At 41.7% G+C, this 13,924-nt stretch overlaps 1 protein-coding gene across 12 annotated transcripts in view; it reads left to right on the top strand.

Moving 5' to 3' along the window:
- myo9ab (myosin IXAb) overlaps positions 1-13,924 on the top strand; it is a 236,284-nt gene that overhangs the window by 172,540 nt on the left and 49,820 nt on the right. For all 12 annotated transcript variants that reach the window (XM_014123951.2, XM_014123952.2, XM_014123945.2 and 9 more), the window contains 3 exons: positions 2,607-2,728; positions 7,704-7,845; positions 9,523-9,718. In XM_014123951.2, the coding sequence (XP_013979426.1) occupies positions 2,607-2,728; positions 7,704-7,845; positions 9,523-9,718 (460 nt within the window). The remainder of the gene's footprint in view (positions 1-2,606; positions 2,729-7,703; positions 7,846-9,522; positions 9,719-13,924) is intronic.

Below are 13,924 nucleotides of genomic sequence, written 5' to 3' on the forward strand. Positions count from 1 at the left end.
AAACAGTGTATCACATTCACGCACTCTCCTGAGATGTATAGACTTCTCACCAACTTGAAGAAAACATCTGTGCTCTGGTATCTGTGTTTTAAATCAGAGGGCGATTTCAAATCTGCCTTTTTCTATGAATAATTGTGTAAATAGAATGTCAGTGCATTCATAATGCATCACCCACCCACTTAAGTCTGTAAACTTAATGAAATGGAAAATGGCCGTAATTTTGATAGGATTTCATTAGCTTTACCGGTACTGCCTTATTCCAACCCCGTAGCTTCTATTTCCGGTCAGTGAGTTCAGCTTACGCCTTGAGTACGTCATCACTATGAGTCATGTGGACCAGTCTTAAGTCCCAATCCTCTGACTCCTTCAGAACTCTCTGCTCTACAGTATTAGCACAGAGAAAGTAAACTACCCTCGCTAACACCAATAGCCTTGATCCCATATCTATTTATCCTATGTTGCCTCTTTCCAACTCCTATTGGCAAGACTGCACTAACAAATCTGGGATCAGGCTATACAGAGATGCTCCATGACTCACAATGCCGTATCTCTACTGTAGCTGCTTTTAAAGGTTTAAAATCAACATAACCTACTCCCAACTCCCTCTACAGACCCAGTGTTCCTCCCTACACTTGAATAAACCACCATTTCATTTTATAGTAACGAGAGAGAGCCTGCTTCTGTCCCATACGGCCCTGGGCCGTTAACACTGGGGCAGCCTGCCAAGCACAATACAGCATAGGATGCAGAGAGAGAGCAGTGAAAAAGATGAGAGTGCAAGAGAGGGAGAGAGAGCAAGTGACCGAGAGGGGGAGAGAGAGAAAGAGAGCGACAGAGCACAGGAAGAGAGCACAAACTGCAGTAATAGATGATACGGCCATAACCCCTGAAAAGCTCTGTTGCACATAAAACTTATGTTCCCCTCTGTAATACAGGAAGGTTTAGGCCTTGATTGCTTTGCCCTGTGTTTAGTGCAGATTTGTCATGTCCCAGGTTGGAATTTCTTTGTAAATTCTAAAAATAGAAGAATGTATTTTGAACTTTTGTCTTTTGTGATAGATAAACACAGGAGCACTGTCATAATGAGACGGTATTGTAATGCTTCATGATGTGAGTAAGTTGTATGTACAATTTCATGGGTATAGTTTGCCTCTAGCTGCCACTTGGGCTGAGGAATAGAAAGGCTTATTTCCTCTAAAACGCACACTAATGACTAATTTGTCATTTCTGGTTCCTTTTTCCTTTTCCACAACCTCTTTTCTCTAACTACTGCATGTTAAGAAGGCTTTTCTTAGTGTGCTTGACACATAGGGTTTAGACCGCAGAGAGAGAGAAGAAGGGTAGGCATGTCAAGTCGCACACATGAAAGCATGTTCCTGCTTCAGCTGGCCACACCGTAAGCCCTGCTAGCCGCGGAGATGGGCGTCCTGGCTAGTTCCACTTCCTGGTCCTCTGTTGTTGTTGTGAGGGTGTCTGACCCAAAGACGCACACGATGACTCCCACAGGGCTTCTGGGTCATACTACAGTAGTCGGAGAGCTCGAGGGGCTTAGAACACCCAGCTAACATACGTGACATGCACCCCTAAACCTGTTTATATCCCCCCAGGTGTCATAAACTGGTGGTAATCCAGACTTTCTTCGTGACGTTACACTGTAAAAAGTCTTGCCCTAATTTTTTTTTTGGGGGGGGGAAGTTAATCCTTAAGAGTCTATTGACGCACCCATGCGTCAATCTAAGTAACATAATACAAAAATCGGCTAGCAAAATCCGTCAGTTTAAGCTAGAGATGTCAGGTTTGGGCAATCCACCGCATCCGCCTATGCCGGCCTGCCGCATCTGCGGTGGAAGGTGGCCGAGCTGCAACGGTGTTTATCGGACCATGAGACGAAAATCGGTCTTCTCACGAAAATGTCTTTAGCGTCCAAACGGCACTCATCTGAAGGTAACCCATACAAACGAAGGGTTGGAGGTAGTTTTGTGCCAACAAAATACGTGTCCAAAAAAACTAAAGTATTTCCTGAGACAGAAACTTCAAAACATTAGTCAAAAAATAAATCATAAGGAATATATTTTTTTGACATTTATTAATGTGTTGTTCAATGCATTTTTATGGGCTAGTAGTAAAGACCAAACTCAATATTTTATCTAATAATCTTTTTATAATTTTATTTTTAGACCTAAAGTGGTCCTAAAATAAAAAATCTAATAGCTAAATGATCCATGATCCATCTTAAAACAATTCCAATTCGTTGTGCTAACGCTTGTTAGCAATTGCGCTAGCGCTGGTTAGCAACATCCTTCAGAGACTTAAATTGAATTCACGAGTTTATCTGACTCTGGGGAAGTAGATAAAGGGCCTCATTGTCAAAATCCCGAAGTGTCCTTTTAAAGTTATCAGAATGTACCATAACAAGTGGGATTATTTTACTGTTCAATCATGTTGTTTCTCTGCTGCATTCCACAGACTTTTGACTTGACATTCACATGAATTGAATAAACTTTATTGAGTCCCAAAGGGGAAATGTTATGTATTGGATGATTTGTGAACAACTTTTACCGTCAGCACTATTTCTGACACCACATCACTGTTGTCCCCCCCCTCAGGAGGAGTACAGGGCAGAGGGCATCAGCTGGCACAACATCGACTACATCGACAACACCGGCTGCATCAACCTCATCAGCAAGAAGCCCACTGCGTTGCTCCACCTGCTGGATGAAGAGTGCAAGTATGTGAGCTGTCACGTCAAAGCCTTTCTCTTTTCTCTTTTCGCCATTCCTTTTTTTTTGTACACCTCTGTCCTAGTTAAAGCAATACCTCAGGGCAGTTTCCTGCAATGTCACATTAATATGTGTACTTTCGTTCCAAAACCTGTAAAAAGGGTTTGTTCTCGAGTGTCCTCAAGCTCCTAAGAACATAGTAGTTGGGAAGGATTAGGCAGGGCTCAGAAGATGGTGCTGGTTATATACCGTCAGGTCCAACATTATTGGTATCTTTTGTTTGCTCTTATGGACTTCCCTTTTCAATTCAAACTACAGGTTTTCAATGGGGTTCATGTCCAGAGACTGAGATGGCCTCTGCAAAATGATGATTTTCTGGTCAATTAACCATTTCTTTGTGGATTTTTGATGTGTGCTTGGTATTATTGTCTTGCTGGAAGATCCACTCGTGGCCAAGTGTCAGCCTCCTGGCATAGGCAACCAGGTTGTTGGCTAAAATGTCCTGGTACTTGGTAAAGTTCATAATGCTGTTGACCTTAACAAGGGCCCCAGGACCAGTGAAAGCAAAATAGCCCCGTAACATCCAAGAGCCACCACCATATTTTACCGTAGGTATGAGGTACTTCTCAGGATATGCTAACGTTTTTGGATAAAACCTGCATGAAACCTGCAACCTGTTTGAATTGAAGAGGGCACTCCATAGGCGCAGACAAATGATATCAAGGATGTGGAAAGATTCTGTATGGAGGGATGGCTTAAGATCCCTCCCAAAGTGTTCTACAATCTCATAAAATGTTTGAGAAAATAGGCTGTGTCAAAGGGGGGGGGAGTTTAAAAAAAAAAGACAAATAAAAATAGTGCAAAAATGAATCATTTTTACCCCTATATTTTTAAGTATTACTTGTATCTATTTTCCTGAGCATTACAGTAGTATAAAATAATATCATTTTCAAAAAATAAATTGCATACAGTATAGCTCAGTGTTTGTATTATTTATTTTATACAGTCTTTTATTGCCAATCATTTTTGACCTGACTGTATGTCAAACTTCTTTAGAACAAAGCCAATACCAAACCAAGTTGGTTACATTGATGGGCCTACACATTTATAGTGACCTTAGTCTCCCTACTTAGTCACCCCGCAGATTACAGACAAGATGAGGAATACAACAGGCTCTCTTCATTACTAGTGAAATGCTTGATTGATTACAGCTTTAGCCAGGCTAACTTAAGCACATAAAAATGATACTCATTCATACGTTTGCCTTTTTGGGGCACATGTACGCTTTCGCTCGCCCTTTTTCAAAGCCTCTCACACAGGCCACTTCACAATACCATCTCAATCCCACATAAATGAAAGTCAGCCACGCACACAAAAACACACAGGACCACCATGACTGTATTAGCCATGCTAAGCTAGCTAGCCTAGCCTAACCTAGCTATTAGCGCTGCTAACCACTTAGCCCAGAACACTCATCTGGATGTAATAACAAGTGGATGAATGAGTGTGGGGACTGCTTTCCCAGAGCCACAAGGTCAAAGAGGGATCTTTTTCCCCTCTTAAAGGCCTCCCTCCCGGGCCTCTCACGTGATTTATATCATCATATGGAGGAACGCGATGCTAATCATTATGAAGCAGCCCAGAACCCACTTAAGATTTCATAATTTATAGTTAAGAGACCGCAAGCTAGCTGAAGCAATCAGACTCTCTCAAGGATAGCATTTGCTTCCAGGGGCCCTACTACAGGTTAGTCCATTTATAACGGGCCAGTGACACGTTCTCTGACCCCAAGGGGAACCAGGATGTGTCATAGCCTCCGAGGCATGTTTTAGTGTATGGTGTGTAGTTTACTTGAATAAGGGAGCACGCTACTTTGTACAGAGCAGAGGAGTCCCACAGCATGCTTTAGCTAAAGGGCGAAAGTTTGCAACAATGTGTAAGATAGAAAAAGCTGAGACAATTTACCCCGGGATACCATAGGCTTATAATGTTTGTTATACAGTCCCCAACATATTTATTTGGATAGTGAAGCTAAAACCATTAATTTGCTTTCGAGTTCAAATGTTTCATATGAGGCGACAGAACAGAATGTCACCTTTTTTTAATTTGAGGGTATTTTCATACATATTTGTTTTACTGTTTAGAAATGAAAGCACTTTATGTACTGTATCTACTCCCCCCCATTTTGAAGGTGTCTTAAGTATTTGGAAAGATCACACACAAAGGTCATACCCCCAAGACATTACCAATGATTGGGGAGGTTAGCATTGGGGGGGGTGGGTGTATGATATATATGCCTCTAACTTTCTCACTCATTATTATTCACGATTCATTCATGATTATCCGTTATCATGGTAGTATCCACATTAATGTAGAAGTGTTCAGAAACATTTTATTCTTATTTATAATAAAAGTAACTCGAAAATGACACATTTTTTTTTACCATTCATTTTTTGGGGGGGGCACAACATAATCTGAAACACAAAACAAACTGCAAATGCATTCAACAAGTTGGTAGAGTCACAAGCTTGATGTAGTCATTGTGTGCTAGGAATATGGCAGCAAATACTACACTTTTGACTACTTTAATACACATACAGTGCATTTCAAAAGTATTCAGACCCTTTCACTTTTTCCACATGTTACGTTACAACCTTATTCTAAAATGTATTAAATAAAATATTTCCTTCATCAATCTACACACAATACCCCATAATGGCAAAGTGAAAACAGGTTTTTAGATTTTTTTGTGCAAATTTATCAAAAAAATAAAAAACAGAAATACCTTATTTAGATAGCGATGGGTCTGAATACCTATGAGACTTGAAATACATCTCAGGTGCATCCTGTTTCCATTGATCATCCTTGAGATGTTTCTACAACTTGATTGGAGTTCATCTGTGGTAAATTTGATTGATTGGACATTATTTGGAAAGACACACACCTGTCTATATAAGGTCCCACAGTTGACAGTGCATGTCAGAGCAAAAACCAAGCCATGAAGTCGAAGGAATTGTCCTTAGAGCTCAGACATGATTGTGTCGAGGCACAGATCTGGGGAAGGGTACCAACACATTTCTGCAGCGTTGAAGGTCCCCAAGAACACAGTGGCCTCCATCATTCTTAAATGGAAGAAGTTTGGAACCACCAAGACTCTTCCTAGAGCTGGCGGCCTGGCCAAACTGAGCAATCGGGGGAGAAGGGCCTTGGTCAGGGAGGGGACCAAGAACCTGATGGTCACTCTGACAGAACTCCAAAGTTCCTCTGTGAAGATGTGAGAACCTTCCAGAAGGACAACCATCTCTACAACAAGCATCACGTCTGGAGGAAACCTGGCACCATCCCTATGGTGAAGCATTGTGGTGGCAGCATCATGCTGTGAGGATGTTTTTCAGCGGCAGGGGCTGGGAGACTAGTCAGGATCGAGGGAAAGATGAATGGAGCAAAAATACAGAGATATCCTTGATGAAAACCTGCTCCAGAGCACTCAGGACCTCCGGCAGGAGTGGCTTCGGGACAAGTCTCTGAATGTCCTTGAGTGGCCCAGCTAGAGCCCGGACTTGAACCTGATCGAACATCTCTGGAGAGACCTGAAAATAGCTGTGCAGCGACACTCCCCATCCAACCTGATAGAGCTTGAGAGGATCTGCAGAGAAGAATGGGAGAAACTCCCCCAAATACAGGTCTGCCAAGCTTATGATGTCATACCCAAGACTCAAGGCTGTAATCGCTGCCAAAGGTGCTTCAACAAAGTACTTAGTAAAAGGGTCTGAATACTTATGAAAATGTGATATTTCTGTTTTTGCTTTGTCATTATGGGGTATTGTGTGTAGATTGATGAGGAAAAAACACTATTTAATACATTTTAGAATAAGGCTGTTACATAACAAAAAGTTGGAAATAGTCAAAGGGTCTGAATACTTTCAGAATGCACTGTATAAGTGAATTTGTCCAAATACTTACAACACCTTCAAATGGGTGGATTTAATTTGAGCCGGATCCTGCTGGAACAGGACTGGTACCTCTCCGTTTTGGACTGTTGCTCCGGAACCTTTCTGGCCGGATCCGATACCACTTGTGGCATCTAAAACAATTTTCACTTTTTGCAACGTAAACATTTGACTAAAAGCGATCAAAGTTCATTTGAATGGCCTCTCTGTTAATTCTCCTGCACACCCAAAAAAACTATGTGAAAAAGCTGGTTTTCAGCCCTGGCCTGGTTGGGCCGGTCCGGGCTTATGGTTTGCGCAACATTGTAACCTATGTTTTAGACCAACACGTGGTCGTGGCTATGTGAGAAGCACGCCTGTATCTTTAACAGAACTTGAATGGTGTGATAGACATGAGCAACTCTCATCTCTCCAGCGTTGCACTCTCCAACATTGTAAAATTATGTAGAATTGCATGAAATGCGCTTATAGAAGGCCATATTTTTATTAGACCCAGGTTACCAAAACATTTCCCCATGTGGGTAACTACTGCAAGCGCCTCTACTGCTCTATGCCACTATGCAAATGCAATGCTTTCATTTGTAAATGTTAAAACATGTGTATGGAAATGCCCTCAACTAAAAGGTCACATTCTGTACTGTCACCTCATATGACAGTACAGAAATGCTGGAGCATAGAGCCAAATTAAATGTTTTAGCTTCACTGTCCAAATGAGGGTCATCCAAATAAAAACGTAGGGGAGTGTAGCTAGAGATTTGTCAGGTTTCATAGGACTTTGTCATGCATTTGTTTCTTGTGAATTCTGAGAGGAAGACCGAGACTTCTAAAGATGATATGCTACCTGTCAGTAAATACCCTGGTCCCAACTCTGTTTGTGTTGTCATGCATGACCACAGGAGTTGGCAAGGCAGCACAAACTGATCTGGAACCAGACTAGTCAGATCTCTATCGTTTGGTCTCCCATCCTACAGTCCTTATATTAATGAATTAACCCTTTTAAATTACCCCCCCCCCCCCTCGTTTGTCTCTTTAGTTTTCCCCAGGCCTCTAACCAGACCCTGCTGGACAAGTTCAAGCGGCAGCACGAGGGGAACAGCTACATCGAGTTCCCCGCTGTCATGGAGCCCGCCTTCATCATCCACCACTACGCCGGCAAGGTCAAATACGGGGTCAAGGTAAGGACTGCTGATGTCATTTCATGACGTCAGGAATCGAACCCACAACCCTGGCGTTGCAAACACCATGCTCTACCAACTGAGCCACACGGGACAAAATATTTTTACATTGACATTTTTAGTCATTTAGCAGATGCTCTTATCCAGAGCGACTTACAGTAGTGAATGCATACATTTCATAAATTTTTTTCCCCATACTGGTCCCCCGTGGGAATCAAACCCACAACCCTGGCGTTGCAAACACCATGCTCAACCAACTGAGCCACACGGGACCACACTTCACTCAGTTTAGATGAAGGGCAGGAGACAGGTTAAAGAAGGATTTCTAAGCCTTTAGACAATTGAGTGAATGGGCAAGACAAACGATTTCAGTGCCTTTAGAACGGGGTATGGTAGTAGGTGCCAGGCGCACCAGTTTGAGTGTGTCAAGAACTGCAACGCTGCTGGGTTTTTCCCGCTCGACTGTTTCCCGCGTGTATCAAGAATGGTCCACCACCCAAAGGACATTTAGCGAACTTGACACAACTGTTGGACGCATTGGAATCAACATGGGCCAGCATCCCCGTGGAACGCCATCTACAACTTGTGGAGTCCATGCTCTGACGAATTGAGGCCGTTTCGAGGGAACTCAATATTAGGAAGGTGTTCTTAATGTTTTGTACGCTCAGTGTAGACCGTAGGTATAGTTACAGAAAGGAAACCAGTCCTCTTGTTGTTCTGTTGACCTGTTTTGCAATTTGAATCAGATTCACTGCCCAGTTCCCTGCTGTGTTTTGATAAAAAGCTTTATATATGCTGGAGGGGTGATATTTGTTATCATATTGTATATAGGCCCACCCATAACAGCTTTAACTGTAGATATGAAGCTCCGACATATCAGTTGGCAGCTACCCAACATGTATGCATTAAACGTGTTAGTAATATGGTTGATAATGAACACAGCTGGTACATAAGTAGCCATGAGTGTATAAACACCAGTGGAGGGAGAGTACATGGAATTGTGCGTGTGTGTGCGACATCAGTGCTATTAAACAAATGTCTTTATTTTCCACCGCAGTGTTTTTTTTGCATTCTTAAGTAAAGGGCATAGTATTCTCTTGCACGATGATATGAAATTATGAAACAAATCGTATTTACCTTATCGATGTTCTCTCCTTAAAGGCCCAGTGCAGGCAAACACTTGATTTTCCTATGTTTTATATATTTCTACACAATGAGGTTGGAATAATACTGTGAAAATGTGAAAATGATGATAATGCCCTTTTCGTGTTCAGAGCCATTTGAACAAGGACACATTTGCACTCGGTTTTGGTTTCGAGCTCATAAAGTGGGCCATGATATAGTCATTACCACATTAGTGTCATAGTTCCTACACATAAAGTGTAGCTAATTGCGTTGCCAAATCCTTGCCAGTTCAATCCACCTTAGAGCCATCCCCGCCGTTGGGTATTAGTCGGTTCATAGATTTACTGTAGTAGCTCATAGATATACAATTAGTAGAATGAACACCCAAGTGTTCAATTAATAGACGCTTACCATTAACAGTTTTTCTTAAAATTCTTTGTATGTTCGTACTGGCAATTCTGCTGCTAAAGTATGGTGTAGCTCATGTCTATTATCTGTATATCTATAGTTGATCTAGTTGATAGATCTGTATACTATCTCTCCCCCCCACAGGACTTCAGGGAGAAGAACACGGATCACATGCGTCCGGACATCGTGGCCCTGTTGAAGAGCAGTAAGAACGCCTTCATTTGTGGCCTGATGGGCATCGACCCCGTGGCCACCTTCCGCTGGGCCGTGCTCAGAGCCTACTTCAGAGCCATGGTGGCCTTCAGGGAGGCCGGGAAGAGACACACCGACAAAAAGACTGGTGAGACTAGGGCTGTTACGGTGACCATATTACTGCCACACCTGGGGGGTCACGAGTCATGACGGCAGTCAAATTCCACGTGACCGTTTTGTCACAGTAATTAGGCTTCTCCAAGCTCTGACGCTGCTGATGGTCTTTAATAGCGTACCAAACTTGCTAACGGCCGGTGCTCAGCACTCTATTGTTCCTCTAATCACACTGGCATCACTGCAAATGTGATCGAAAATCTAATCGAAACACTTCGTGAGTGCCCATGAGCTCATGTTGCGCAATATTTCTATGCAACTGCGTGAGAAAAGAGTTCTGATGGCCTCTTAAAAAGAGGAGGATCCCATCAGCTTTCTATAGGCTAGGCCTACTATATTTATTTATCAACTTTCCTAATATTACGCACCAGTGTTGATTTCAGCATGTAAATCTTGGTGGGGAAAACAACAAAAAATTGCATAACAGCAAAGCCACAACACAACACTAAACAATACATTAATTGCACTATAACTGTGACAAATAGTGCCCACAACTGTTAGGGCCTACATAAAGCTGTCCCAACTGCAGAGCTTTCTTTTCAGCACCATGGAGTGAATCCTTACCACTGCTACACCTGGCTATCAGCAGAGCCTTGTCTGGCAGTGAAACAGTTCATTCAGCCTCGTTTACTGCCTTTTAAAAACATAACATAAATGTGGTTTCTACTGACAGTTGAGATGTACAAACTATGGAATAAGGGGAGCGGATAAGAGGCAATCCGTAATTTCGATTAATGAGCGAGCTAGGATGGACGTAGTCAATATAGCTATTTGTTAAGCACTTTTGAAATGTACAGCAACAGAATTCAGAACATGGGCCGTTCTTACAGTATTCTCCCTGTACACCAAGTCAGAATCATAGGATAAATAAAGGGGGCATATAAGTAGAAAATGAAAGCTCTTACAATATTCGATGATTACATTTCTCTAAAACAGGCTATAGGCTACATGTGCACCACCAAGTCAGAACAGTAGGCTAAATTATGAGGGGGAAAGGGACCAAATTATTAGGGTGAGCTACTAACAGCTTACTACACAACATACACTTAGTATTACTTTCTTAGCTACAGTATACATATCTCCCCGGCATATTACATCATTTATGCAGCAGCATACAATACTTTTTTGGACTCACCTCACAGGAAAGCGGTGGTCCTTCTTGTAAAATGTTGTCATCAAAGTCTGGCATTCTCTGGATTTATGGTGCTTTCAAGACAACTGGAAACTCAGAAAAATAAAAGGTTGAATCATGACGTCAGTGATCTTCAGTTCGGAGCTCTAGAAAGAGGCCTGAGTTCCCGACTTGGAATTCCAAGTTGGATGACCGTTCAAAAGTATTTTCCCTGTCAGAGCTCTTTTTTTTTCCCGTGTCCCAGTTTTCTTGAACTCACTGAAGTCTGACATTTCCCAATTCCGAGTTTCCAGTTGTTTTGAATGTGGCAGAAGTCATGCTGGATTGACAGCATGGCCAATGTATTCAATCTTTTCTGGCTCATGGTGTTGCATGTGAATGTTTATCCTTTTAAGATGGGAAAAGAGACCCTTAAACCCAGACTTGGACCACACACCCACTCCACTGAATAGCAGGCTAATGATTGCCTTGCAACACTTGCAGTTAGCTGCTGATTCCTTCCAAACCACTCATTGTTGAATTTGCGATTTCCAACTTGTTGTGTAATGTTTATTTCCAATGGCCGATGAGCACAGATATGTTTTATCTGTATTTTCTCTTCATATGACAAGGATCGAAAATAATTTGTCAGTAGATTGTCGACTTGATTCATGATGATGACTGCTTGTCTAACTTGCTAGCTAAGATTTTGAAGGTATGATGTTGACATGATCAGTCCAATCAAAGCTACGGTAGATATAACGTGATTTGACATAATTTTATCTGTGGCCAATGACCTTGAGCCTTCGTGGATGGGCACTTCTAATGTAACTCTATGGCAGCACCCAAGGGGCTTGAATTTTCAACCTCTCCCCGTAGGTTTTGCGGTGACGTAGTGTCCCCATGAATGACAGAACACCAGGCATATCACCACGTAACTAGAGAACATTTCCAACCCCTATGCTCAGTATTTTCCGTTGGCTGCCTCACCACCACAGAAAGCACTGAGCTAGGCTGAAACACCTGCATTTTGGAGCTGCCTTACTCAAGACCATGTTTGTATGTGGCTTTATTAACTCAATTTTTTTTTTTAAATACATTATTTGCAAACTGATATGTGACACGTATTAATGCCAAAATAACATGCAAAACAGGCACACAAAAAAATATAAAGTACCAATCAAAAGTTTGGACACACCTACTCATTTCAGGTTTTTTATTTATTTGTACTATTTTCTACATTGTAGAATAATAGTGAAGACATCAAAACTATGAAATAACACATATGGAATCATGTACTAACAAAAAAAATGTGTTAAACAAATCAAAATATATTTGAGATTCTTCAAAGTAGTCACCCTTTGCCTTTGAGGACAGCTTTGCACACTCTTGGCATTCTCTCAACCAGCTTCATGAGGTAGTCACCTGGAATGATTTTCAATTAGCAGGTGTGCCTTGTTCAAAGTTAATTTGTGGAATTGCTTTCCTTCTTAATGCGGTTGAGCCAATCAGTTGTGTTGTGACAAGGTAGGGGTGGTATACAGAAGATAGCCCTATTTGGTAAAAGACCAAGTCCACATTATGGCAAGAACAGCTCAAATAAGCCTTCATGGTTGAATTTCTGCAAGGAAACCACTACTAAAGGACACCAATAAGAAGAAGAGACTTGCTTGAGCCAAGAAACACGAGCAATGGACACTAGACCAGTGGAAATCTGTCCTTTGGTTGATGAGTCCAAATGTGAGATTTCTTTTGTTCCAACATCCATGTCTTTGTGAGATGCAGAGTAGGTGAATGGATGATCTCCGCATGTGTGGTTCCCACTGTGAAGCATGGAGGAGGTGGTGTGGGGATGCTTTGCTGGTGACACTGTCTGATTTATTTAGAGTTCAAGGCACAGTTAACCTGCATGACTACCACAGCATTCTGCAGCGATTCGCCATCCCATCTGGTTTGGGCTTAGTGGGACTATCATTTGTTTTTCAACAGGACAATGACCCAGCACACCTCCAGGCTGTGTAAGGGATATTTGACCAAGGAGGTGAGTGATTGAGTGCCAACAAGTGCTCAGCATATGTGGGAACTCCTTCAAGACTGTTGGTAAAGCATTCCAGGTGATGCTGGTTGAGAGAATGCCAAGCGTGTGCAAAACTGTCCTCAAAGGCAAAGGGTGGCTATTTGAAGAATCTTAAAAGTAAAATATATTTTCATGTTTTTAACACTTTTTTGGTTACTACACAATTCCATATGTGTTATTTCATAGTTTTGATGTCTTCACTATTATTCTACAATGTAGATAATAGTAAAAATAAAGAAAAACCCTTAGTGTTCTAAAACTTTTGACCGGTGGTGTATTTTACCAAATGTCTTTAGTAGAACCTGAATCTCTGGAAGACCAGTGAAAGGGTCAGACATTATATAATAGCATGTCATCCACATATCGTGAAACTTTATGCTGTAAGCCCCCTCTTCAAATATCTTTGGTGTTATTACGTATTGCTACGGCTAAAGGCTCAACCGCGATGGCAAACAGCTGAGGGGATAGAGGACAACCCTGTCTTGTCCCACGTTGAAGTTGGAAATAGGATGAAAGGTTATTATTTGTGCGCACTGTAGCTATAGTGGAGGAGTAAAGGACTTTTATCCAGGACATAAAACTGGGACCATATCCAAATTGTTTGAGAGTATAAAATAGATAATCACACTCCACCCAATCAAACGCCTTATCATCAAGTGATAAATATATCTCTGGAGTGTCAGATGAAAAAGGATTATAAAGACATCAAATGTTGAGAAAATAATGATACTTTTTAATGAAAGCAGTTTGATCTGTAGATATAATAGAGGGAAGGACTGACTCAAAACAGCATGCAATCATCTTAGAAAGTATCTTTACATCTCAATTCACTAAAGAAATTGGTCTACATGAACCACACTCAATGTCTCATTGCTGAGGGTAAACAGTTTGAGGGGAATGATTCCTCAAATACGGAAAGCAAGAGAGGAGAGTTGATCTGAGAATTTTATTTGTAAATTCCCCTAGGTGTTGAATATTGCACTTCCTTAATC

This window comes from Salmo salar, chromosome ssa10, assembly GCF_905237065.1.
Source record: "Salmo salar chromosome ssa10, Ssal_v3.1, whole genome shotgun sequence".
Taxonomy (NCBI): Eukaryota; Metazoa; Chordata; class Actinopteri; order Salmoniformes; family Salmonidae; genus Salmo; species Salmo salar.